This window comes from Salmo salar, chromosome 16, assembly GCF_965601325.2.
Source record: "Salmo salar chromosome 16, fSalSal1, whole genome shotgun sequence".
In the NCBI taxonomy this organism is placed as follows: Eukaryota; Metazoa; Chordata; class Actinopteri; order Salmoniformes; family Salmonidae; genus Salmo; species Salmo salar.
Genome location: NC_138306.1, coordinates 69,460,680 through 69,486,582, shown reverse-complemented (window position 1 = coordinate 69,486,582; position 25,903 = coordinate 69,460,680). Strand labels below are relative to the sequence as shown.

Here is a 25,903-nt window from a genome sequence, read left to right as displayed (position 1 = left end):
ATTGTAATATTTGAATGGCACCTCAACTTGTACTTTTGACATGATAATACAGGTAAACTATGATGATATTCCAGCAACTATGGTGGATGTGTAACCAGGGCAGTGCAGTACAGCTTGGCTCAGACTGGCTCAGACTGGCTCAGACTGTGAAAAGGGTAGTCTACTACAGGGTTTCCCGAAGTCGGTCCTGGGGCCCTCCGTGGGTGTACGTTTTGTTTTTTGCTCTAGCACTACACAGCTGATTCAAATAATCAAAGTTTCATGATGAGTTGGCTATTTGAATCAGCTGTGTTGTCATAGGGCAAAAAACCAAAACGTGTGCCCAGTGAGGGCCCCAAGACCGAGTTTGAGAAACCCTGGCCTACTATAGACCATTTAGCAATACTTTGATTTCAGGAGAACTAGGAATAAGACAACCAACAAGCCCAGTTTGAAGCCTGTAGCCTATGTGGTGAGTCACACTATCTAGCTGGAGCTCATGTGACACTATAACCTTTAAATTGCCATTCGCTTAGCCACTGCTGTCTCTGCCTCGGTGACATCATTGGAAATATATTTTTATTCAGTTAATGAAAATTCCTCCTATGTCCACAAGGCTAGGCAATTATAACATTTAAATAGCCTTCCTCACATGACATTCAACCATTATCTATGTAGACCATAATCAGGTAAAATGTGTGTTCCTGTGTGGCTCAAATGATGGAGTATGGCACTAGCAAGGTCAGAATTATGAGTTAGATTCCTGCTGGGGCCACCCATGCGAAAATGTATGCACTTTGGATAAAAGCTTCTGCTAAAAATATGTCTTCCAATTTGAGATACTACTATGGTATTAATGATTAATGGAAATACTGTGTCAGTCACCAAAACATGGACATGAAAATATATAAGAATACAGAGCTGAACATGAATAATGCATTATTACAGAGACATGTCAGAGGTTATGGAATCACATAGGTTGGTAGTCATGATCATGCTGGGCATGTGTATGGACAAGCTAATAGGGTATGACTGTGGTGATGAAGTTGATGCTATATTGAATCACTCATCATATCCCCCAGGGTGTACCTACCACAGCTTCCAATCTAATGTCTCTAATTATAGTATAATTTACACTTCATATTCTATATTTATGGACAACCACTTCATATTCTATATGTATGGACAACCACATTCTAATGGGGTAAACAGAGTGTGCATGGTGTTCACATTTCCGAGGCTATAATTGGCATAAACATTGTGACCTCTTCCCTGAGTAAAATACATGAAGACGTGTTCTGACTACTATGTTGTGTGAAAATGTTAGGTTAGTTCTCATTTACATAAGTCACAAATACAGTACATCCCACTGGCCAGAACAAACATTTCTTTATCCTTCCCCAGACGGTTGAGAATAATATACACCACGTACAATATAAATAAATCCACTATAATTGAGAATTTCAATAAGCATTTTTCTACGGCTGGCCATGCTTTCCACCTGGCTACCCCTACCGCGGTCAACAGGACTGCACCCCCCACAGCTACTCCCCCAAGCCTTCCCCATTTCTCCAACTCCCAAATCCAGTCAGCTGATGTTCTGAAAGAGCTGCAAAATCTGCACCCCTACAAATCAGCCGGGCTAGACAATCTGGACCCTTTCTTTCTAAAATTATCTGTCGAAATTGTTGCAACTCCTATTACTAGCCTATTCAACCTCACTTTCGTGTCATCTGAGATTCCCAAAGATTGGAAAGCAGCTGCGGTCATCCCCCTCTTCAAAGGGTGGGACACTCTTGACCCAAACTGCTCCAGACCAATATCTATCCTACCCTGCCTTTCTAAGGTCTTCGAAAGCCAAGTCAACAAACAGATTACCGACCATTTCGAATCCCACCGCACCTTCTCCGCTATGCAATCTGGTTTCAGAGCTGGTCATGGGTGCACCTCAGCCACGCTCAAGGTCCAAAACTATATCGTAACCGCAATCGATAACAAACAATACTGTGCTGTTGTATTCATTGACTTGGCCAAGGCTTTCGCCACTGTCAATCACCACATCCTTATTGGCAGACTCAGTAGCCTTGGTTTCTCAAATGATTGCCTCACCTGGTTCTCCAACTACATCTCTGATAGAGTTAAATGTGTCAAATTGGATGGCCTGTTGTCCGGGCCTCTGGCAGTCTCTATGGGGGTGCCACAGGGTTCAATTCTTGGGCCAACTCTTTTCTCTGTATACATCAATGATGTCGCTCTTGCTACTGGTGAGTCTCTGATCCACCTCTACGCAGATGATACCATTCTGTATACTCTGGCCCTTCTTTGGACACTGTGTTAACAACCCTCCAGATGAGCTTCAATGCCATACAACTCTCCTTCCGTGGCCTCCAACTGCTCTTAAATACAATTACAACTAAATGCATGCTCTTCAACCGATCGCTGCCCGTACCTGCCCGCCCATCCAGCATCACTACTCTGGACAGTTCTGACTTAGAATATGTGGACAACTACAAATACCTAGGTGTCTGGTTAGACTGTAAACTCTCCTTCCAGACTCACATCAAACATCTCCATTCCAAAGTTAAATCTAGAATTGGCTTCCTATTTCGCAACAAAGCATCCTTCACTCATGCAGCCAAACATACCCTCGTAAAACTGACCATACTACCGATCCTCGACTTCGGTGATGTAATTTACAAAATAGCCTCCAATACCCTACTCAATAAACTGGATGCAGTCTATCACAGTGCCATCCGTTTTGTCACCAAAGCCCCATATACTACCCACCACTGCGACCTGTACGCTCTTGTTGGCTGGCCTTCGCTTCATACTCGTCGCCAAACCCACTGGCCCCAGGTCATCTACAAGACCCTGCTAGGTAAAGTCCCCCCATATCTCAGCTCACTGGTCACCATAGCAGCACCCACCTGTAGCACGCGCTCCAGCAGGTATATCTCTCTGGTCACCCCCAAAGCCAATTCCTCCTTTGGCCGTCTCTCCTTCCAGTTCTCTGCTGCCAATGACTGGAACGAACTACAAAAATCTCTGAAACTGGAAACACTTATCTCCCTCACTAGCTTTAAGCACCAGCTGTTAGAGCAGCTCACAGATCACTGCACCTGTACATAGCCCATCTATAATTTAGCCTAAACAACTACCTCTTCTCCTACTGTATTTATTTATTTATTTTGCTCCTTTGCACCCCATTATTTCTATTTCTACTTTGCACTTTCTTCCACTACAAATCTACCATTCCAGTGTGTTACTTGCTATATTGTATTCACTTTGCCACCATGGCCTTTTTTGCCTTTACCTCCCTTAGCTCACCTCATTTGCTCACATTGTATATAGACTTATTTTTCTACTGTATTATTGACTGTATGTTTGTTTTACTCCATGTGTAACTCTGTGTTGTTGTATGTGTTGAACTGCTTTGCTTTATCTTGGCCAGGTCGCAATTGTAAACTTGTTCTCAACTTGCCTACCTGGTTAAATAAAGGTGAAATAAATAAATAAATGAAAAACAATATATTCAGGAAATCGATGAATAGGGTGTATAGTTTCCGTGGTTACACAAATTAATTGTATGAGATTTAAATACATTGTTGATATGCAGGTTGTTTGGAATTTCATGTAGTGTATGCACTAGAAAATAACAAGGGCCATACTAAATATCATGATCAGCAAGAGTACGTTTACTATTACAACCCTATTTACAACATGTGAAATGAACACTACATGTGATACCCAGTTAGTGCTGATCATTTCACACAAGGTGTTAAAAAAATACAATTCAGTTAACATGTATGCGATTGTGAACACTAGTTTTATAATGGTAATAGCCTAAACCTGAGCAGCTTTTCTAAGGGGTTCTGTCTACTTATAAACAGTCTGATAGAGTTGTCGCATAGCACGCTAGCAGCAGGCAGACAGGGAGCACTCACCAAGATAAAACCCCCCCCCAAATGTAATGAGGTCCTAGCAGGAACAGTCTTTGCAGCTGTGCCATGGCAGACCACTGCCTTTCACCATTATATCACTGTCTGTCTGTCTGTCTTTCTGCCTGTCTTCATACCACCTGTGAGCTTGGCTCTAATCTCACCAATATTTCCCACTATAACGTAATGTCAGCTAACATGAGAGAGGTGGTGATGAAATCACTAGTCATTATATTTCTCACAGTGTTTTATGGAGGGGTCGCAAAGTTTTATCGATGTGTCCTACAGAAGGAGAAACGTCAGCATGAGCGGACGAGGGGGCGGATGATATGGCTTGATCCATCGCGGAAGGCGTTGTGAAAAAAGATGGGAGGCCCATAAGAGTTAATGCAGTCCATCAGGTCAACACAGTGTGCGAGAAGGCATCACACTCCAATCCCCATAATGAGAATCAACAGGCGACTGAAAAAGTAATTTGTATTTGCTACCCTTGGATGGAAAAGCTCTCCGCAGGCTTCCAGGCCTCCATTTCATACACAGGCTGGAAGACAGCCCGCTCGCTGTGGCCAAGAAGATCGAAGAGGAACCACACTAGCTCAGGCAACAGGACAGACACCAGCGCTGCCACCCCAAATTATTCTCTCACACTATTATGAAACCTGCTAGGTTTTGGAGAAAGGGGTATTGTCCTGGATATGGGACTGGGAGATTTGACCTGAGAGTATATCCCAGAGGGGCTCCCAGTGATGGCTTGAGATAGAGTCCACCCTGTTTTGGCAAACCGGCCAGAATTGAGGCATGACTGGGAGGCCATCTGTTTTACTGAGACGGGTCAGGAGGTGTTGCTCCCATGCCATGCTAAACTCTCAGCTGTCATTATAGCTCAAGATGAGATGAAAGCTTGCAGGAATACTTCCATGCTTGAGTTGAGAGGTTCAGAATGCTCTGCTTCTGAGTGAAACAACGTTTAAAATGTATAACAACAACAAACTAAAATCTATGATTTGATCGTTTCTTTATGATTCTAGGATCATGTCAAGAGAATAGAATCTCTGTCACCCTCATCCAACTATCAGATAGACTGTAGCCTAATATCTTCCAAAAACTAGCCAACCTGGTCACACCCTTTCTCTTATAATAGTAGCCTCCTGGGCAGACCCTTTCTCTTATAATAGTAGCCTCCTGGGCAGACCCTTTCTCTTATAATAGTAGCCTCCTGGGCAGACCCTTTCTCTTATAATAGTAGCCTCCTGGGCAGACCCTTTCTCTTATAATAGTAGCCTCCTGGGCAGACCCTTTCTCTTATAATAGTAGCCTCCTGGCCACACCCTTTATCTTATAATAGTAGCCTCCTGGCCACACCCTTGCTCTTATAATAGTAGCCTCCTGGCCACACCCTTTCTCTTATAATCGTAGCCTCCTGGGCAGACCCTTTGTGGGACTGACGAGGGCTTATAAACTGTTGCTTTTTGGGGTGCTTTTTAATGAAATCCAACCTTTTCATGTGAGCCTCAATCAGATTGAGAGGATAGGGATCAGTCTAAAGGCTTCGTTACAACAAGAATGTTAGACGGTTATCCTGAAAGTACTTACCACTTATCCACCTGGCCTCAGGATCGTGCACCAAGAACTCTGGTTTAAACAGGTCCAGCACAGTAAGTCTGGAGTTAGCCGCACCAGGAAGTTCCACTGAAAATAGGATAACAGTGTCAGACCAGTTATCAAAATACGGATATTACAGCCTGATGGGGATAAAATCACACAGGAAAATAATTTATATTCATACACACATAACAACAGTCAATATTACCCTGATCATGAAACTGTTTTGAAAAACTCAGGGCTCTGACTAAATAACCTGACCAGGAAAAATTCAGATTCTTATATTGTGTTAGTTAGAATACAGGCATACAGTAACTATGACCCTAAAAATAAACCCCATGAGGTCTCTTGGTCACCCTGGTGGGTACAGTACCTGGTGTGAGAACAAAGACAGACATGGTGATGAGGGAGCAAACTGCCACTATGACCAGCAGGGAGATGGCTATTCCTTTGTAGTTCCTTGATTCAGGGCTTACTTGCACAAAGTCCTGGAAAAAAAACACACGAAGCAAACTGAGAACCCTCTTCAACTAAATAATGTAATGATTACTATCAGACATGAACATGTTTGGTATTAGAGGCTCCTATGAAACATAGAGGCTCCTATGGAACGGGGAAATACTGTGTTCCTTATGCACTTGTAGACTCTTAATAAAACAATATTGTAAGATTCCAATTCTAAATTGCAATTAAGTAGAGTCCACTTTTGGTGTCAGCAATGAGATCCAACCCCACCACTTCCTACAATATAATCCCTAATATAATTACAGTACCAGTCAGTCACTGCAAGCTTATGGTTTAATTAAATGCGACCACACTGCTATCTATGGACATGACTTTGTCTCAAAGCAGTAGGTGTCCACCTTTTCATGATGAACATTCTGAATATGTCAGAGTGAATAGGTGTGTGTCTAGCAATTTTTTGACTGACCAGAGCTGACGTGATTAGAGCTGAGAGGTGTATAGATGGGTGTTACAGTACACCGCCTAGCCTTCCTTTCGCAGTACATAAGGGACGTAGGGAGGGCAGAGAGTGGTGGAAACACAAACTATTGATTGCTCTCAAGAAGCTATCTCCAGAGAGAATACTCCCTGAAACCTTCGAATGTCCCTTTCATTTCTCCTCTAAAAACACTGAGTCGTAACCACTGAGGCATAGAGGGAGACAGTTTTAACCTGGCTTGTTGCATAAATTTTTGGTATGTCTATATTCTATACATAAATCAATTATGCCCATTTAATCTAATGTTGGTAAGCATATAGAATTACAGCTGAACATGGTTGGTTGAATTGATTTGGGGAAGAATGCAGAATTACTGTAAAAGCATACCGGATTTACATGATTGGTTCATAGCCTGTAACCTATGACCAGTTAATGTAATATGTATAACAACTATAAAACCAAACAGATTTTTGGTAAATGCGGTTCTAGGTGTTTTTTCATCCTTTGTTAATTTGTCATGAGGTGGTTATAACAATTCAATAAAGAAAATATTTGGGACGGCAACATCCGGACAATCATTTTTCCTGCCTGTTACATTTTGGAAACAAGACCATTCATCAGAACAATGCAAATAGACAAGCAAGGATGCAAAACAGACAGGCAGTCCAGCGCAAGGTAATCAACACCGTAAGAATCACCTGTAATGTGAGAGACACTGCTGGGCAGACAAACAAACTAACAAGGTCATGTTCCAGGTAATTGTGGCGTTTCATTCATCTATTGATTAGCACTGAGAAGCATGAGTCATGGCTCTGTGAGTCTGAATCCGTTCGTCTAGCCTACTACGGAGAACCTACTGTGCTTTCCCAAGAAACAAGTTAAGGAGAACATTGTGTTCACCGGGAGCAGAAGCTTACTAGCCTGGATTTAAAGTGAATTCACAAAATGTAAATAGAACAATTCAGTTTGGATCCAGGCTAGAATGTACAGCTATAGATATACAGTCCTATATAATTCTGTGCTTGACGTGAGAAATCTACTGTACAAAAAAAACAAGTTTGTACACATCATCCAGTAGAATAGTGATTTTTGACAGACCATCGTCTCAAGGCACTGGGATTTAGGAGAGCAGTGAGGATTCCCCCTGCAGTCACTGAGTCTCTATAACTTCCTGACTATTTTTTTATTTGTATTTATTTCACCTTTATTTAATCAGGTAAGCAAGTTGAGAACAAGTTCTCATTTACAATTGTGACCTGGCCAAGATAAAGCAAAGCAGTTTGACACATACAACAACACAGAGCTACACATGGAGTAAAACAAACATACAGTCAATAATACAGTAGAAAATTAAGTCTATATACAATGTGAGCAAATGAAGTGAGATAAGGGAGGTAAAGGCAAAAAAAGGCCATGTTGGCAAAGTACATACAATATAGCAAGTAAAACACTGGAATGGTAGATTTGCAGTGGAAGAAAGTGCAAAGTAGAAATATAAATAATGGGGTGCAAAGGAGCAAAATAAATAAATACAGTAGGGGAAGAGGTAGTTGTTTAGGCTAAAGTATAGATGGGCTATGTACAGGTGCAGTGATCTGTGAGCTGCTCTGACAACTGGTGCTTAAAGCTAGTGATGGAGATAAGTGTTTCCAGTTTCAGAGATTTTTGTAGTTCGTTCCAGTCATTGGCAGCAGAGAACTGGAAGGAGAGGCGGCCGAAGGAGGAATTGGCTTTGGGGGTGACCAGAGAGGTATAGCTGCTGGAGCGCGTGCTACAGGTGGGTGCTGCTATGGTGACCAGCGAGCTGAGATAAGGGGGGACTTTACCTAGCAGGGTCTTGTAGATGACCTGGAGCCAGTGGGTTTGACGACGAGTATGAAGCGAGGGCCAGCCAAAGAGCGTACAGATCGCAGTGGTGGGTAGTATATGGGGCTTTGGTGACAAAACGGATGGCACTGTGATAGACTGCATCCAATTTATTGAGTAGTGTATTGGAGGCTATTTTGTAAATGACATCGCCGAAGTCGAGGATCGGTAGGATGGTCAGTTTTACGAGGGCATGTTTGGCAGCATGAGTGAAGGATGCTTTGTTGCAAAATAGGAAGCCAATTCTAGATTTAACTTTGGATTGGAGATGTTTGATGTGAGTCTGGAAGGAGAGTTTACAGTCTAACCAGACACCTAGGTATTTGTAGTTGTCCACATATTCTAATGTCAGAACTGTCCAGAGTAGTGATGCTGGACGGGCAGGCAGGTGCGGGCAGCGATCGGTTGAAGAGCATGCATTTAGTTTTACTTGTATTTAAGAGCAGTTGGAGACCACGGAAGGAGAGTTGTATGGCATCAAAGCTCGTCTGGAGGGTTGTTAACACAGTGTCCAAAGAAGGGCCAGAAGTATACAGAATGGTGTTCTCTGCGTAGAGGTGGATCAGAGACTCACCAGCAGCAAGAGCGACATCATTGATGTATACAGAGAAGAGACTCGGCCAAAGAATTGAACCCTGTGGCACCCCCATAGAGAGGGCCAGAGGTCCGGACAACAGGCCCTCCGATTTGACACACTGAACTCTATCAGAGAAGTAGTTGGTGAACCAGGCGAGGCAATCATTTGAGAAGCCAAGACTATTGAGTCTGCCGATGAGGATGTGGTGATTGACAGCATCGAAAGCCTTGGCCAGGTCAATGAATACGGCTGCACAGTATTGTTTCTTATCGATGGCGGTTAAGATATCGTTTAGGACCTTGAGCGTGGCTGAGGTGCACCCATGACCAGCTCTGAAACCAGATTGCATAGCAGAGAAGGTGTGGTGGGATTCGAAATGGTCGGTAATCTGTTTGTTGACTTGGCTTTCGAAGACCTTAGAAAGGCAGGGTAGGATAGATATAGGTCTGTAGCAGTTTGGGTCAAGAGTGTCCCCCCCTTCGAAGAGGGGGATGACGGAAGCTGCTTTCCAATCTTTGGGAATCTCAGATGAAACGAAAGAGAGGTTGAACAGGCTAGTAATAGGGGTTGCAACAATTTCGGCAGATAATTTTAAAAAGAAAGGGTCCAGATTGTCTAGCCCGGCTGATTTGTAGGGGTCCAGATTTTGCAGCTCTTTTAGAACATCAGCTGACTGGATTTGAGAGATGGAGAAATGGGGAAGGCTTGGGCGAGTTGCTGTAGGGGGTGCAGTGCTGTTGACCGGGGTAGGGGTAGGGGTAGCCTGGTGGAAAGCATGGCCAGCCGTAGAAAAATGCTTATTGAAATTCTTAATTATAGTGGATTTATCGGTGGTGACAGAGTTTCCTATCCTCAGTGCAGTGGGCAGCTGGGAGGAGGTGCTCTTATTCTCCATGGACTTTACAGTGTCCCAGAACTTTTTTGAGTTTGTGTTGCAGGAAGCAAATTTCTGCTTGAAAAAGCTAGCCTTGGCTTTTCTAACTGCCTGTGTATATTGGTTTCTAACTTCCCTGAAAAGTTGCATATCACAGGGGCTGTTCGATGCTAATGCAGAATGCCACAGGATGTTTTTGTGTTGGTTAAGGGCAGTCAGGTCTGGAGAGAACCAAGGGCTATATCTGTTCCTGGTTCTAAATATCTTGAATGGGGCATGCTTATTTAAGATGGTGAGGAAGGCATTTAAAAAAAATAACCAGGCATCCTCTACTGATGGGATGAGGTCAATATCCTTCCAGGATACCTGGGCCAGGTCGATTAGAAAGGCCTGCTCGCTGAAGTGTTTCAGGGAGCGTTTGACAGTGATGAGTGGAGGTCGTTTGACCGCTGATCCATTACGGATGCAGGCAATGAGGCAGTGATCGCTGAGAACTTGGTTGAAAACAGCAGAGGTGTATTTAGAGGGCAAGTTGGTTAGGATGATATCTATGAGGGTGCCCGTGTTTACGGCTTTGGGGTGGTACCTAGTGGGTTCATTGATCATTTGTGTGAGATTGAGGGCATCAAGCTTAGATTGTAGGATGTCTGGGGTGCATGTCCCAGTTTAGGTCACCTAGCAGCACGAGCTCTGAAGACAGATGGGGGCAATCAGTTTACATATGGTGTCCAGAGCACAGCTGGGGGCAGAGGGTGGTCTATAGCAGGCGGCAACGGTGACAGACTTGTTTTTAGAGAGGTGGTATTTTAAAAGTAGAAGTTCAAATTGTTTGGGTACAGACCTGGATAGTAGGACAGAACTCTGCAGGCTATCTCTGCAGTAGATTGCAACACCGCCCCCTTTGGCCATTCTATCTTGTCTGAAAATGTTGTAGTTAGGGATGGAGATTTCAGAGTTTTTTAAGTCGGGATTCAGACACGGCTAGGACATCCGGGATGGCAGAGTGTGCTAAAGCAGTGAATAAAGCAAACTTAGGGAGGAGGCTTCTAATGTTAACATGCATGAAACCAAGGCTATTACGGTTACAGAAGTCAACAAAAGAGAGCGCCTGGGGAATAGGAGTGGAGCTAGGCACTGCAGGGCCTGGATTCACCTCTACATCGCCAGAGGAACAGAAGAGGAATAGGATAAGGATAGGGCTAAAAGCTATGAGAATTGGTAGTCTAGGACGTCCGGAACAGAGAGTAAAAGGAGCAGGTTTCTGGGGGCGATAAAATAGCTTCGAGGTATAATGTACAGACAAAGGTATGGTAGGATGTGAATACAGTGGAGGTAAACCTAGGCATTGAGTGATGATGAGAGAGATATTGTCTCTAGAAACATCATTGAAACCAGGTGATGTCATCGCATGTGTGGGTGTTGGAACTGATAGGTTGGATAAGGTATAATGAGCAGGGCTAGAGGCTCTACAGTGAAATAAGCCAATAAACACTAACCAGAACAGCAATGGACAAGGCATATTGACATTAAGGAGAGGCATGCTTAGCCGAGTTATCATAAGGGTCCAGTGAGTAGTGAGGTTGGTTGGGGTCATGGCGATTCAGACAGCTAGCCGGGCAATGGGTAGCAAGCTGGCAAAAGATGGTCTGTTTTTAGCCACCTCGTGCATTTCCGTCGGCAGATTAGTGGGGTTCCGTGTGGTAGAGGGGATCAATCCAATTGGCAAAATAGTTATAGTTATAGTGGCCCAAGAAAGACAGATAACGATTAGTGGGCCGCAGATGTGCGTTCAGGTTACGTCGCGACGGAGGGGCCAGTTGGATAACTCCCTCAGGCAGATAACGTCGGTAGTCCGGTCGTGAAGGCCCGGTGGGGCTCCGCATCAGCAGTAAAACGGGTCCGGATAGGTGATTGTAGCCCAGGAGTGGCTGATGGAACTCCGGGACTGACGTTAGCCAATAGTCACTCGGATAGCAGCTAGCTAGCTGCAAGATCCAGGTGTAAGTGTCCAGAGCTTGCGGTAGAAATCCGGGGACATGGAGAGAAAATAGGTCCGGTATGCTCTGGTCTGAGTCGCGTTGTACAAAAAACTGCCGATAGCTTTTTGAGCTAAAGGATAGCTGATGACCGCCAACCGTGGTTAGCTGAATACTAATGTTAGCCAGTGAACTGATTTGAGGTGAATAATACTTTTTTTTAAACAATTGGTGAGGCAAGTTGCAGGAGAGTGTTTTGAAGTTGAGTTTTTAGAAAGAAATGAATATATATAAAAAGATATGCGAAGAAAATATGTAAATATATACTGCTCAAAAAAATAAAGGGAACACTTAAACAACACATCCTAGATCTGAATGAAAGAAATAATCTTATTAAATACTTTTTTCTTTACATAGTTGAATGTGCTGACAACAAAATCACACAAAAAGAATCAATGGAAATCCAATTTATCAACCCATGGAGGTCTGGATTTGGAGTCACACTCAAAATTAAAGTGGAAAACCATATTACAGGCTGATCCAACTTTAATGTAATGTCCTTAAAACAACTCAAAATGAGGCTCAGTAGTGTGTGTGGCCTCCACGTGCCTGTATGACCTCCCTACAACGCCTGGGCATGCTCCTGATGAGGTGGCGGATGGTCTCCTGAGGGATCTCCTCCCAGACCTGGACTAAAGCATCCGCCAACTCCTGGACAGTCTGTGGTGCAACGTGGCGTTGGTGGATGGAGCGAGACATGATGTCCCAGATGTGCTCAGTTGAATTCAGGTCTGGGGAACGGGCAGGCCAGTCCATAGCATCAATGCCTCCCTCTTGCAGGAACTGCTGACACACTCCAGCCACATGAGGTCTAGCATTGTCTTGCATTAGGAGGAACCCAGGGCCAACCGCACCAGCATATGGTCTCACAAGGGGTCTGAGGATCTCATCTCGGTACCTAATGGCAGTCAGGCTACCTCTGGCGAGCACATGGAGGGCTGTGCGGCCCCCCAAAGAAATGCCACCCCACACCATGACTGACCCACCACCAAACCGGTCAGGCTGGAGGATGTTGCAGGAGGCAGAACGTTCTCCACGGCATCTCCAGACTCTGTCATGTCTGTCACGTGCTCAGTGTGAACCTGCTTTCATCTGTGAAGAGCACAGGGCGCCAGTGGCGAATTTGCCAATCTTGGTGTTCTCTGGCAAATGCCAAACGTCCTGCACAGTGTTGGGCTGTAAGCACAACCCCCACCTGTGGACGTCGGGCCCTCATACCACCCTCATGGAGTCTGTTTCTGACCGTTTGAGCAGACACATGCACATTTGTGGCCTGCTGGAGGTCATTTTGCAGGGCTCTGGCAGTGCTTCTCCTGCTCCTCCTTGCACAAAGGCGGAGGTAGCGGTCCTGCTGCTGGGTTGTTGCCCTCCTACAGCCTCCTCCACGTCTCCTGATGTACTGGCCTGTCTCCTGGTAGCGCCTCCATGCTCTTGACATCACGCTGACAGACACAGCAAACCTTCTTGCCACAGCTCGCATTGATGTGCCATCTTGGATGAGCTGCACTACCTGAGCCACTTGTGTGGGTTGTAGACTCCGTCTCATGCTACCACTAGAGTGAAAGCACCGCCAGCATTCAAAAGTGACCAAAACATCAGCCAGGAAGCATAGGAACTGAGAAGTGGTCTGTGGTCCCCACCTGCAGAACCACTCCTTTATTGGGGGTGTCTTGCTAATTGCCTATAATTTCCACCTGTTGTCTATTCCATTTGCACAACAGCATGTGAAATGTATTGTCAATCAGTGTTGCTTCCTAAGTGGACAGTTTGATTTCACAGAAGTGTGATTAACTTGGAGTTACATTGTGTTGTTTAAGTGTCCCCTTTATTTTTTTGAGCAGTGTATATATACACGGGACACGACAAGACGAGGACAAATGTTCAAATGTGGATGGTCAAACTATGTGCCAGCCACTACAAACAAGTGCAATTAGGGCGATTGAGGCCTTGCCAAGTCCTTACAGAACACATCTCCCCTCCACTCTGCTGTCAGACTCTTCTTGTTTGTGACCACAGGGCCACCTGTCACTGTCTGGCCCCTAATGACCCCTTTTATGAGTCCCAATTCATAACAGATATTAATGTAAAACTAGCTCTGGTCCAGGGTGTTAGTGGGACTTGCTAATGCTGAGCCTGTGAAGGAAAACACACTCACACCCAGGACTTGAGCTAATATGAATATAATATTTACAGATACGTGCCAAGAAAATAGATGGGTTTGATCTCCCAAGGCCCCCAACTCAGCCTTAACTCAGTCTAACCTGTCATGAATGTATTGAATCAAACAGGTATGTGGAGTTACCCCTGGGCTGTATACAGTACATAACCATAACTCCCAACTGGGAAGCTTTCAGTGAATTTTGAATTATTTAGAGGTGAGCTGTACTGTTGTAGTGGTTTCATTATGAGATCTGTTGGCAGTACATTCAGCTAGCCAGCCTCGTCATACATCAGAGCGGAGCTGTAGACAGGTATAGACTAGTAATGTCTCACTCTCTCCCTCTAGTTCACTGTATTCAGGCCATTGAAAAGAGAACCATGACGTGAGTGCAAAATAGGCAGCCTATAGGGAAGTCAGAGACCTGGCAGTGTGGTGCAAGGACAACAACCTCTCCCTCAATGTCAGCAAGACAAAGCTGATCGTGAACTACAGGAACTGGAGGGGCGAGCATGCCCCTATTTACATCGACGGGGCTGTAATGGAGCGGGTCGACAGCTTCAAGTTCCTCCGTGTCCACATCACTAAGGAATTAACATGGTCCACACACACCAATACAGTTGGGAAGAGGGCATGTCAGCGCCTCTTTCCCCTCAGGATGCTGAAAAGATTTGCCATGGGTCCTCAGATCTTTCTAATGTTCTACAGCATCACCACTGAGAGCATCTTGACTGGCTGCATCACCGATTGGTACAGCAACGGCAAGGCACCCGACCGCAAGGCGCTACAAAGGGTAGTGAGTACAGCCCAGTACATCACTGGGGCCGAGCACCCTGTCATCCAGGACCCCTTTCAAAAGACTCCAGCCATCAAGCCGTAGACTGTTCTCTCTGTTACCGCATAGCAAGCGGTACCAGTGCACCAAATCTGGAACTAACAGGAGCCTGAACAGCTTCTACTTCCCAAGCCATAAGACTGATAAAAACAAATGGCTACCCAGACTACCTGCATTGACCCTTTTTTTCTCTCTCTTGCATTGACTCTATGCACACACCCTGGACTTTACCCACACACTCACACATACTTACACTGACATTCCAACACACACATGCACACACATAGCACACGCACGCATGCATACTGACACCACGCACCCACAATCACACACACATTCACACTCACCATACGCTGCTGCTACTGTCTATTATCTGCATTATCCTGTTGCCTAGTCACTTTACCCCTACCTAACTGTACATAGATACCAGTGTTTTTTTTTTACAAAATCGAAGTCTTATTTTACATACGATGAGCAATATGTTTGGAACATCGAATCACAGTAAAATCCCGGTATCGATTTGTAATATATAGAAACGTATCATATATCATACATATCACATATCATACATATCACATATCATATCGGCACCTAAGTATCGTGATAATATCGTATCGTGAGGTCACTGGCAAATCCCAGCCCTAATAGCTACCTAAAGTACCTCGTACCCCTGCACATCGACTCGGTACTGGTACTCCCACGTTACTTGTACCTGTTACTGTTATTCATTATTCACGGTGTATTCATTCCTCATGTCACTATGTACATTTTTTCATTACATTTTGTATCATTATCTTAACTCTACGTTGTTGGAAAAGCAAGCATTTCACTGTTAGACTACACCTGTAGAAGCATGTGACAAATAACAAGTTTATTTGATTTTCAAAAAAGGCTACGACACTTGCCCTTTTGGATGACCTCCAGTCATTAGGTGGTATTTTCCTTTGGTTATGTCGGGACAACCTTCTGAGTTCAGATATGCATCTAGGCCACACACGTATGAGGATGGTTCTATCAATGTCAGAGTATTCACACAAACAAGGTTGGTGTAGTGTAAGGGAAAGGCTGAGCATGTCACACACACACACAAAAACACACATGCATACACATCACACACAGACACACAGAGGGTCAAATTTGTATTCTGCTCCTAATCCAGAGAAGATTTATTATAAATCATGTTCTTTCCTACTGAGACTACATGTTTGTCAATGGGATTTCCGCTGTACTCACCAGCTGCCTGAGCAGTCACTGCACAGCACTGGGCTTTAAAAGTCTCAGAGTACTTGTTAAACACGTATCGGAGCTATCCTTCTACTTAACAAAGCCAGATAAAGCCTAAGCAGAGAGCTGGCCAGATTCTCCTGAAACTATGTTTGAAAACTTGAATCATTAATGAAAACCAGAGCATAAGGCCGGCAAGAACTGCAGTCCAGGTTTTAGATAACATTAAACAATCTAAATTAAACAGCAAGGGTTGGCTGAGGAACTCTAGTCGTCGCAATGTGTTCGGCTAATGAAAGGATTTGTACCTCAAACATACAATGATTGTCAGTTGTGTAAGAGATCTCAGAGATTCCCTGACATTGAATGACCATTTGGGGAGTCTTTGTTATCTCTTCGGTTATCATAAGGGGAGCATTTTTCAGCTTACTGCTAAGCATTTTAAACAGCATGCCTATATTTGTATACAAACCTGACTATAGTTATTTCCAAAATGTGCAATGGGCTAAATCATTTCCTTTGTCCCTGTATATGAAGTTTATCATCTTCATGGATCCCAGAGAGCTGGAGTTACCACATGGCAGGGTTGGTCGGACACGCACGCACGCACTCACACAAACGCACACACGCGCACACACACACACACACACACACACACACACACACACACACACACACACACACACACACACACACACACACACACACACACACACACACACACACACACACACACACACAGATCAAGAAATCTCCCTCTACTCAATAGCACTTCCTACTCAGACAACTACAATAGCGGTTTGGGCCTAGAGCTGGGCGATATAGACAAAAATCAATTTTGCAATAAATAATTATTACTAATTTGTGTGGTAATGATAAATAGGTTACATGTATAACATTATTATGCAGCATCCTTTAAACTATTACTACTGGTTTGATGGTTGTAGTCATTCACTGTCCCATTAACAATCACACATATTAACAAATGCATTTCATTTCAAACTTCCTATTTCTCTGGTATAGGCTACTAATCATACTGAATGATATCAGTATGGTCCGTGTCGATCATTTTCGGTTTATCATCCAAGCTCTAGTTCGGCCAGTAACCAAAAGGTCGCTGCGTTCAAATCCCAGAGAAGACAAGGTGAAAGATATGCTGATGTGCCCTTGAACAAGGCACTTAACCCTAATTGCTCCAGACCCTGGACCCTGGCCGCGACCCCACTCTCCAAGGGTGTCTCAGAGGGAGTTAGCCAGGGAGGATATACATAAAAATGCATTTTCTATTCACACATGCGTATAATGCACTCTTGTACAAAATAGGACAAATATAAGCACCCACCAAATTATTACTATTATTATTGTTATAAATAGGAATCACTTTCAAGTAATAAGATCTCACCTTGAAATAAGTGAATTGCCTAGGAGAATGATCAGTGTGTCTTGGTCTTGAATCCATGAGATGTACATATTTAATGTGAATATCAACTAAACTTATGTTCGATTGAAGCAACACATAACTGAATAGGGGTTTACTAACTGAGGTTGACACATCTGTAATGAGACTAACTATATGTGGCTCCTATGCATGCATGCTATACTTCTCTGGGAGTTGGCTTAACAACTAGAATGTTCAGGACATTGCTTTTGCTGTAAGTTGTGATAACATAAGACAACTTCAGAAACCTATGAAACAGTTCATCTTAGCAGTTATGGTGTAGTTGCCAGGGTCGTGATGGAAAGATGTCAATACAATACACATCATTGGGAGTCAGCTAATAAAACTACCATGAATGATAGGCTAAATCTTAATTTAAAAAAAGGAGTGGATTAAAAAGAGAGTGCCTATCCGAAGAGATCAATACATCTCACGTCTTTTCCGACAAAACGAATCCCTCGCATTATGACATCGGTTCTGTTTTGCATGATAACGGATCTGTTGCATCCATCACGCAGTTACACAGACTCAACTGAAAATAAGCACTCCATCTCTACACAAATACAATGCCTCAATCAAAATCAGTATTAGCGTGTACCATCCTACCTCCTCTCCTTCCTTTGAAGCTGTCATTGTGTAATCTTGATTTTCGGACCTCCTCGGGCAGATGGACTCGATAATGTGTGCAATGTATGCACAGACCTTTCGGGGTAGCTGATATATCTACGTATAAACCCAGAGAATGGCGAGGGTCTTGACGCACAACACAATCCAGAAATTCTAACCCAAGTCAAGCAGGGGGCATCACGATTTCAAGAAATCTACCGGAGCTCGCATTTCAAAGAAGCATTTATGGAGAAAAGGTAAACCCCCCAGTGTATGAAATATCCCCTATCTCTTTCAAGCAGAGGAAAGCACGCAATATCCCGAGAAAGAAAGTGTGTGATGTGTGTTGCTGACGCTGTAAACATCCACGACCACGAGTAGAAATATCCCCCCCTCACTACAATAAAAGAGACACACACTCGGCAAAGGGGGCGGGAAAATAATACACTTCATGTTCATGACAAGAGTTTGCAGAGTACTGGATAAAATTAGACTGGCAAGGGGTTTTTATCAATAATGTGATGTGTCTTTTTTTTTTGTATCATAATCCAGTTTAGTGTTAGTGTGAGATTGAGCTTGAATAAATGAATCTCGAACTTGGAAGGATACATTGCTCAATGTGAGCTGTCCATGGTGCTGAAGTTCCAAACTACACTACGGCATTGTGCTTTGAAAGAATGGACAGTCGTTCACTGAAGCAAAATATATCTGACAAACCAGAAATATTACAAGGAAAATTTGTTATCACCTCCATGGACAATAATCTTGCCAGCCTTAAACTAGCGGCCTGTAGTGCCTTTCATGGAGAGGCGTCATGCCCATATGGGGCACGTGGCCCCTCAGATTATATCTGTAAAAAGAAAAACTATTATAGAAAAATACTGTACTTTTTTTTTTTTTACATCGTTATTGTTTCTCTGTAGTACTACTAGTTCCTAGCAATTTTAAGAAGTTGGCTTTAGCTAGCCCAGGTAGGCTCCCAATCTCCCAACCTCATAACTAGGTACAGTACCAAGAAGCCATTTCAGGCAATCAATCAAGTTAGAGTAGCTAGCTTGTCTAACTAACTATCTTAGGCGGCATCCCTGCTAGCAAGGTTGGTAGACTTTAGAAAAGCAAGCAATTACTAAATGTACTAAATAAGACTCACATTCCTGTAATTTTTTTTACCCAGATATCATATTTTGGACATATAATTAAGCATAATGATTATGGCTCTAGATTACAGGAAGAAGCTGTTTCAGGTGTTTGAAAAGTCTCCAGCCTGAGTTAATGATGCAGATTGCAAGGTTCCTTTATCTGCTGCACTGCCAAGCAATCATGGTCCACATAGCAGCTCTCAGAGTAGCTATCCATCCCCAGTCCTGTTGAAAGACTCTGAGTCATACGCGGGCCTGCATATTCTTCACAACATCATTACTCTTCCAAATGAGCGCCATGTCCTGCAAGATTCTATTTGTGATTTACAAATTGGTACAAATTCCTTGTTGCTCACAAACACAGGGCTGATTTGTCATTGAGTTAGTGTTGAAGGTGTGTGTGGGGTGTGTGTGGAATGGTGTGGGTGTGTACCAGAGAGAGAGAGAGAGAGAGAGAGAGAGAGAGAGAGAGAGAGATGAAAACTATAAACAATGCATGCAGGGCAGAGTTACGCAAATATCGACTAATATAAAAACTCAAAAAAGAGCAATTAAGTTTTAGAAACATCTAAAATACAGTGACCCCCTCTCATATCATTACCAAGCCCTGCAATGCCAAGAGCTGAGCAAAGAAAAGTGTCCCCTCATCCAGCTTGTCCTGGGGCTGAGTTCACAAACCTGTTCTACTAACACACTGAAGCCTCAGGACCAGAGCTTCCATTCAATCAGAATAAACCAAATTACAACACAGTCAAAACAAAACTACATTGCTTATTGGGAAACACAAGCACAAACACAAAGCAAAATGCAGTGCTATCTGGCCCTAAATCGACAGTACACCGTGGCTAAATATTTGACCATGGTTTCTGATCAAAACCTTAGAAAAACCTTGACAAAGTACAAGCTCAGTGAGCACAGCCTTGCCATTGAGAAGGGTAGACACAGGAAAACCTGGCTCCCAGTAGAGGAAAGGCTGTGCAACCACGGCACAACAGCAGAACCTGAGACGGAGCTGCATTTCCTGACAAAATGTAAAAAATATAAAACAATTAGAGAGTGTCATTTTCCCAAATTTGAAACCCTTATTCAAGGTTTCAAAGACCTCTCTGATGAGGATAGGCTACCCGTCCTGTTGGGGGAGGACGCAGAGAGCTGTGGGTTGGCAGCGCACTACATTGCTGCGTGCCATAAGTTGAGGGACAGTGTCTGACAGACCAATCAAACTGCACATGTACTCTACTGTATGCTTATTGTTATTGTTGAATGTATGGTTATTTTGACCCTTGGTTATTGTTGTTACTGTTGTCCTGTTGACAATTTTGATTCTCATTTTCATTTATTTTTATTTTTATATTGTAAATATCCAAAATAAGCTTTGGCAATATGTACACTGTTACGTCATGCCAATAAAGCGAATTGAATTGAATTGAATTGAGAGACAGAGAGACAGAGAGAGAGAGACAGAGAGAGAGAGAGAGAGAGAGAGAGAGAGAGAGAGAGAGAGAGAGAGAGAGAGAGAGAGAGATATACAGTACCTTCAGAAAGTATTCAGACCCCTTGACTTTTTCCACATTTTGTTACGTTACAGCCTTATTCTAAAATTGATTAAATAATCAGCAATCCACACAGTACCCCATAATGACAACACAAAAACAGATTTTGGGAGAAACTCCCCAAATACAGGTGTGCCAAGCTTGTAGCATCATACCCAAGAAGACTTGAGGCTGTAGTCGCTGCCAAATGTGCTTCAATAAAGTACTGAGTAAAGGGTCTGAATAGTTACAGTTGAAGTCAGAAGTTTACATACACTGTCAATGGTGTGCGTACTGGGAGCGTAGTCAGGTGCAGGAGAGCAGAGAGTTGTGAAGAGGCGCACACTTTATTTAGGCAGGAGAAACCAACAGACGGACGCCAATGCGTCGAATCCTCCAGCCAATAATGCAAAAGTGCAACACGCGCAAACAGTCACAATAACTATGTTCAAACAAATAAACATACCTTGTGAATAAAACGGCACAAACGAACACCAGTCTAGCGCGTCAAAATTGACATGTAACACAAACAATTACACACAAAGACATGAGGGGGAACAGAGGAATAAATACATGTAGTGTGATTGGGGTATGAAAACCAGGTGTGCAGGGAACAAGACAAAACAAATGGATAAATGAAAAATGGAGCGGCGATGGCTAGAAAGCCGGTGACGTCGACCGCCGAACACCGCCCGAACAAGGAGAGGAGCTGACTTTGGCGGAAGTTGTGACAGTACACCCCCCTTGACGCGCGGCTCCAGCGGCACGCCGACACTGGCCTCGGGGACGACCCAGAGGGCGAGGCGCAGGGCGATCCGGCCGGAGACGGTGGAAATCCTGCAGCATTTCAGGGTCCAACACATCCGCCACCGGAACCCAGCACCTCTCCTCCGGACCGTACCCCTCGCCCGATGCCTCGAATCCAGGATGGAATGGACCGAGTACGCCGGAGCCCCCTCGATGTCCAGAGGGGGCGGAGGAACCTCCCGCACCTCAGATTCTGGGAGCGTACCAACCACCACCGTCCTGAGGAGAGACACATGGAACAAGGGGTTAATATGGTAATTGGGGGGAAGCTGTAACCTGTAACATACCTCGTTCACTCTCCTCAGGACTTTAAATAGCCCCACAAACTGCGGGCCCAGCTTCCGGCAGGGCAGGCGGAGGGGCAGGTTTCGGGTCGAGAGCCAGACCCGGTCCGAACACCGGGGCCTCACTGCGGTGACGGTCCGCGCTGCACCAAATGACCAGCGCGGACCGTCACCGCAGTGAGGCCCCGGTGTTCGGACCGGGTCTGCTGGAGGTGACCATGGGCGGCTTCCCCTGTTTCCTCCGCGTGCCTGAACCAATCGTCCACCGCAGGAGCCTCGGTCTGACTCTGATGCCACGGTGCCAGAACCGGCTGGTACCCCAATACACACCGAAAGGGGAAGCGGTTGGTGGAGGAGTGGCAGAGCGAGTTCTGTGCCATCTCTGCCCAGGGCACGAACGCCGCACACTCCCCTGGCCGGTCCTGGCAATAGGACCGCAGAAACCTGCCCACATCCTGGTTCACTCTTTCCACCTCCCCATTACTCTCGGGGTGGAAACCTGAGGTGAGGCTGATCGAGACCCCCAGATGTTCCATGAACGTCCTCCAGACTCTCGAAGTGAACTGGGGACCTCGAGCAGACATTATATTCTCAGGCACCCCGTAGTGCCGGAAGACGTGTGTAAACAGGGCCTCCGCAGTTTGTAGGGCCGTAGGGAGACCAGGCAGAGGGAGGAGATGACAGGACTTAGAGAAACGATCCACAACGACCAGGATCGTGGTGTTTCCCTGTGAGGGAAGAAGATCTGTCAGAAAATCCACTGACAGGTGTGACCAAGGCCGTTGTGGAATGGGTAAGGGATGTAGCTTACCTCAGGGCAGGTGTCTAGGAGCCTTACACTGGGCGCACACCGAGCAGGAGGAAACATAAACCCCCACGTCCTTAGCCAAGGTGGGCCACCAGTACTTCCCATTCAGACAGCGCACCGTGCGACTGATCCCTGGATGACCAGAGGAGGGTGATGTGTGGGCCCATAGATCAGCTGGTCACGGACAGCAGGACAGCAGACAGAATGTACTGATGCCCGACGGGACACTGGAGTGGAGCGGGCTCCGTACGCAACGCCTGCTCAATGTCCGCGTCCAGCTCCCACACGACCGGCGCTACCAGGCAGGAGGCCAGGAGAATGGGAGTCTGATCCATGGGCCGCTCCTCTGTGTCATACAGCCGGGACAGTGAGTCTGCCTTCACATTCTGGGAACCTGGTCTGTTGGACAGGGTAAACATAAAACGGGTGAAGAACATGGCCCACCTTGCCTGACGAGGATTCAGTCTCCTCGCTGCCTGGATGTACTCCAGGTTGCGGTGGTCAGTCCAGATGAGGAAAGGGTATTTAGCCCCCTCAAGCCAACGTCTCCACGCCTTCAAAGCCTTAACCACAGCCAACAGCTCCCGGTCCCCCACATCATAGTTCCGCTCCGCTGGGATGAGCATCTTGGAGAAGAAAGCACAGGGGCGGAGCTTCGGTGGCATGCCCGAGCGCTGAGAGAGCACGGCTCCTATCCCAGCCTTGGATGCGTCCCCCTCCCCTATGAACGCCAAAGAGGGATCCGGATGGGCCAGCACGGGAGCCGAGGTAAACAGAGCTCTTAGGTGCCCAAAAGCCCTGTCCGCCTCAACCGACCACTGCAGACAAACAGGACCCCCCTTCAGCAGTGAGGTATTGGGAGCAGCCACCTGGCCAAAACCACGGATAAATCTCCGGGAGTAATTGGCAAACCCTAAAAATCGCTGCACCTCCTTTACCGTGGTGGGAGTCGGCCAATTACGCACGGTTGCAATGCGGTCACTCTCCATCTCCACCCCTGATGTGGAAATGTGATACCCTAGGAAGGAGACGGCCTGCTGAAAGCACAGGCATTTCTCAGCCTTGACGTACAGGTCATGCTCCAACAGTCATCCAAGTACCTTGCGCACCAAGGACACATGCTCGGCGCGTGTAGTGGAGTATATCAGAATGTCATCGATATACACCACTACACCCTGCCGGTGCAGGTCCCTGAAATCTTGTCTACAAAGGATTGGAAGACTGATGGAGCATTCATCAACCCGTATGGCATGACGAGATACTCATAATGCCCTGAAGTGGTACTAAATGCCGTCTTCCACTCGTCTCCCTCTCGGATACCCACCAGGTTGTACGCACTCCTGAGATCCAGTTTAGTGAAGAAGCGCGCCCCGTGCATTGACTCAATTGCCGTGGCGATAAGAGGTAGCGGGTAACTGTACCTCACCGTGATTTGATTGAGACCTCGATAGTCAATGCACGGGCGCAGACCTCCATCCTTCTTCTTCACAAAAAAGAAACTTGAGGAGGCAGGTGAAGTGGAGGACCGAATGTACCCCTGACGCAGGGATTCGGAGACATATGTCTCCCTAGCCGCCGTCTCCGCTTGCGACAGGGGATACACGTGACTCCTGGCAAGTGCAGCGTCTATCAGGAGATTTATCGCACAATCCCCCCGTCGATGGGGTGGTAATTGAGTCGCCTTCTTTTTACAGAAGGCGAGAGCCAAATTGGCATATTCTGGGGGGATGCGCACGGTGGAGACCTGGTCTGGACTTTCCACGTGGTAGCACCAACGGAAACCCCTACACACCTCCCTGAGCACTCTCGCGACCACCCCGTGAGAGCCCTATGTTGCCAGGAAGTGGTGGGGTTATACCGAGCCAACCAGGGAAGGCCTAGTACCACGGGAAACGCAGGAGAGTCAATGAGGAAGAGACTGATTCTCTCCTCTTGACCCCCTGCATCTCCATGGCCAGGGAGATGGTGGCTTCCCTGATTAGCCTGGACCCTAATGGTCGACTATCCAGAGCGTGTACCGGGAAAGGTCTAACCACAGGAATAATGGGGATCCCTAAACTAAGGGCGAACGCTCTGTCTGTAAAATTCCCAGCTGCACATGAATCGACGAGCGCCTTATGCTGGGAATGCAGGGAAAACTCAGGAAAAAAAACAGGTACAAACAGGTGGACAACAGAGGACTCTGGGTGAGAGTGGTGCAGACTCACCTGGGGTGACGCCAGAGTGCCCTGCCTGCTCCCTCGACTCCCAGAGGGACCAACCCGGCACCGACAGGCAGTGTTCCCTCTGCGGCCACAGATGGTGCACGTGAAGGCCCCTCCTCCAGCCTCCCTATACGCAGCCCCTCCCAGCTCCACGAGCACCGGAGCGGGGGTGCTGGAAGATGGAACCGACAGAGACCCCTCTGGACATCCGCGGGTGACCAGCAGGTTATCCAACCGGATAGACAGATCCACCAGTTGGTCAATATTGATGGTGGCATCCCTGCAGGCTAACTCCCATCAGACGTCCTCGCACAGGCTGCATCGGTAGTGGTCGATGAGGGCCCTGTCGTTCCATCCGGCTCCGGCGGCCAAGGTCCGGAATTCCAGTGTGAACTCCTGTGCGCTCCTCGTCCCCTGCCTCAAATGGAAGAGGCGTTCCACCGCCGCTCTTCCTTCGGGCGGATGGTCGAAGACGGCCCAGAAGCGGCGGGTGAACTCCTCGAAGTGGTCCAACGCCACGTCTCCTTCTCCCCATACGGCGTTTGCCCACTCCAGAGCTCTCCCCGAGAGGCATGAGACGAGAGCGGACACTCTCTCCCTTCCCGAGGGAGCTGGGTGAACGGTGGCCAGGTATAGGTCCAGTTGTAAGAAGAACCCCTGGCACTGTGCTGCCATGCCATTATACTCCCTGGGAAGGGAGAGATGCATTCCACTGGAACTGGATCCGGACGGGACGGGTAGAGTTAACCCCGGTTGCGCTGATCGACGCAACTTCCTGTCTCTCCCAGCGGTCCATGGTCTGGACAACGCGATCCATCATGGCACCGAGATGATGCAGCATTGCCGAGTGTTCCTGGACGCGCTCCTCGACTCCTCTGACCGGGGTACCTGCTCCTGCTGACTCCATGTTTGGAGTGTAATTCTGTCAATGGTGTGACTGTAGGCGCACACTTTTTTTTTAGGCAGGAGAAACCAACAGACGGACGCTAATGCGTCGAATCCTCCAGCCAATAATGCAAAAGTGCAACACGCGCAAACAGTCACAATAATTAT

At 46.1% G+C, this 25,903-nt stretch overlaps 1 protein-coding gene across 1 annotated transcript in view; it reads right to left on the bottom strand.

Annotated features, from left to right (window-relative positions):
* LOC106574433 (inactive dipeptidyl peptidase 10) overlaps nt 1-18,459 on the bottom strand; it is a 33,720-nt gene extending 15,261 nt beyond the window's left edge. The window contains exons 1-3 of the mRNA XM_014150320.3: nt 18,077-18,459; nt 5,893-6,007; nt 5,511-5,606 (exon numbers count right to left, since the gene is read on the bottom strand). Coding sequence (XP_014005795.2) covers nt 5,511-5,606; nt 5,893-6,007; nt 18,077-18,103 — 238 coding nt within the window. The 5' untranslated portion in view covers nt 18,104-18,459. The remainder of the gene's footprint in view (nt 1-5,510; nt 5,607-5,892; nt 6,008-18,076) is intronic.
* Between the last annotated feature and the right edge of the window lie 7,444 nt (nt 18,460-25,903).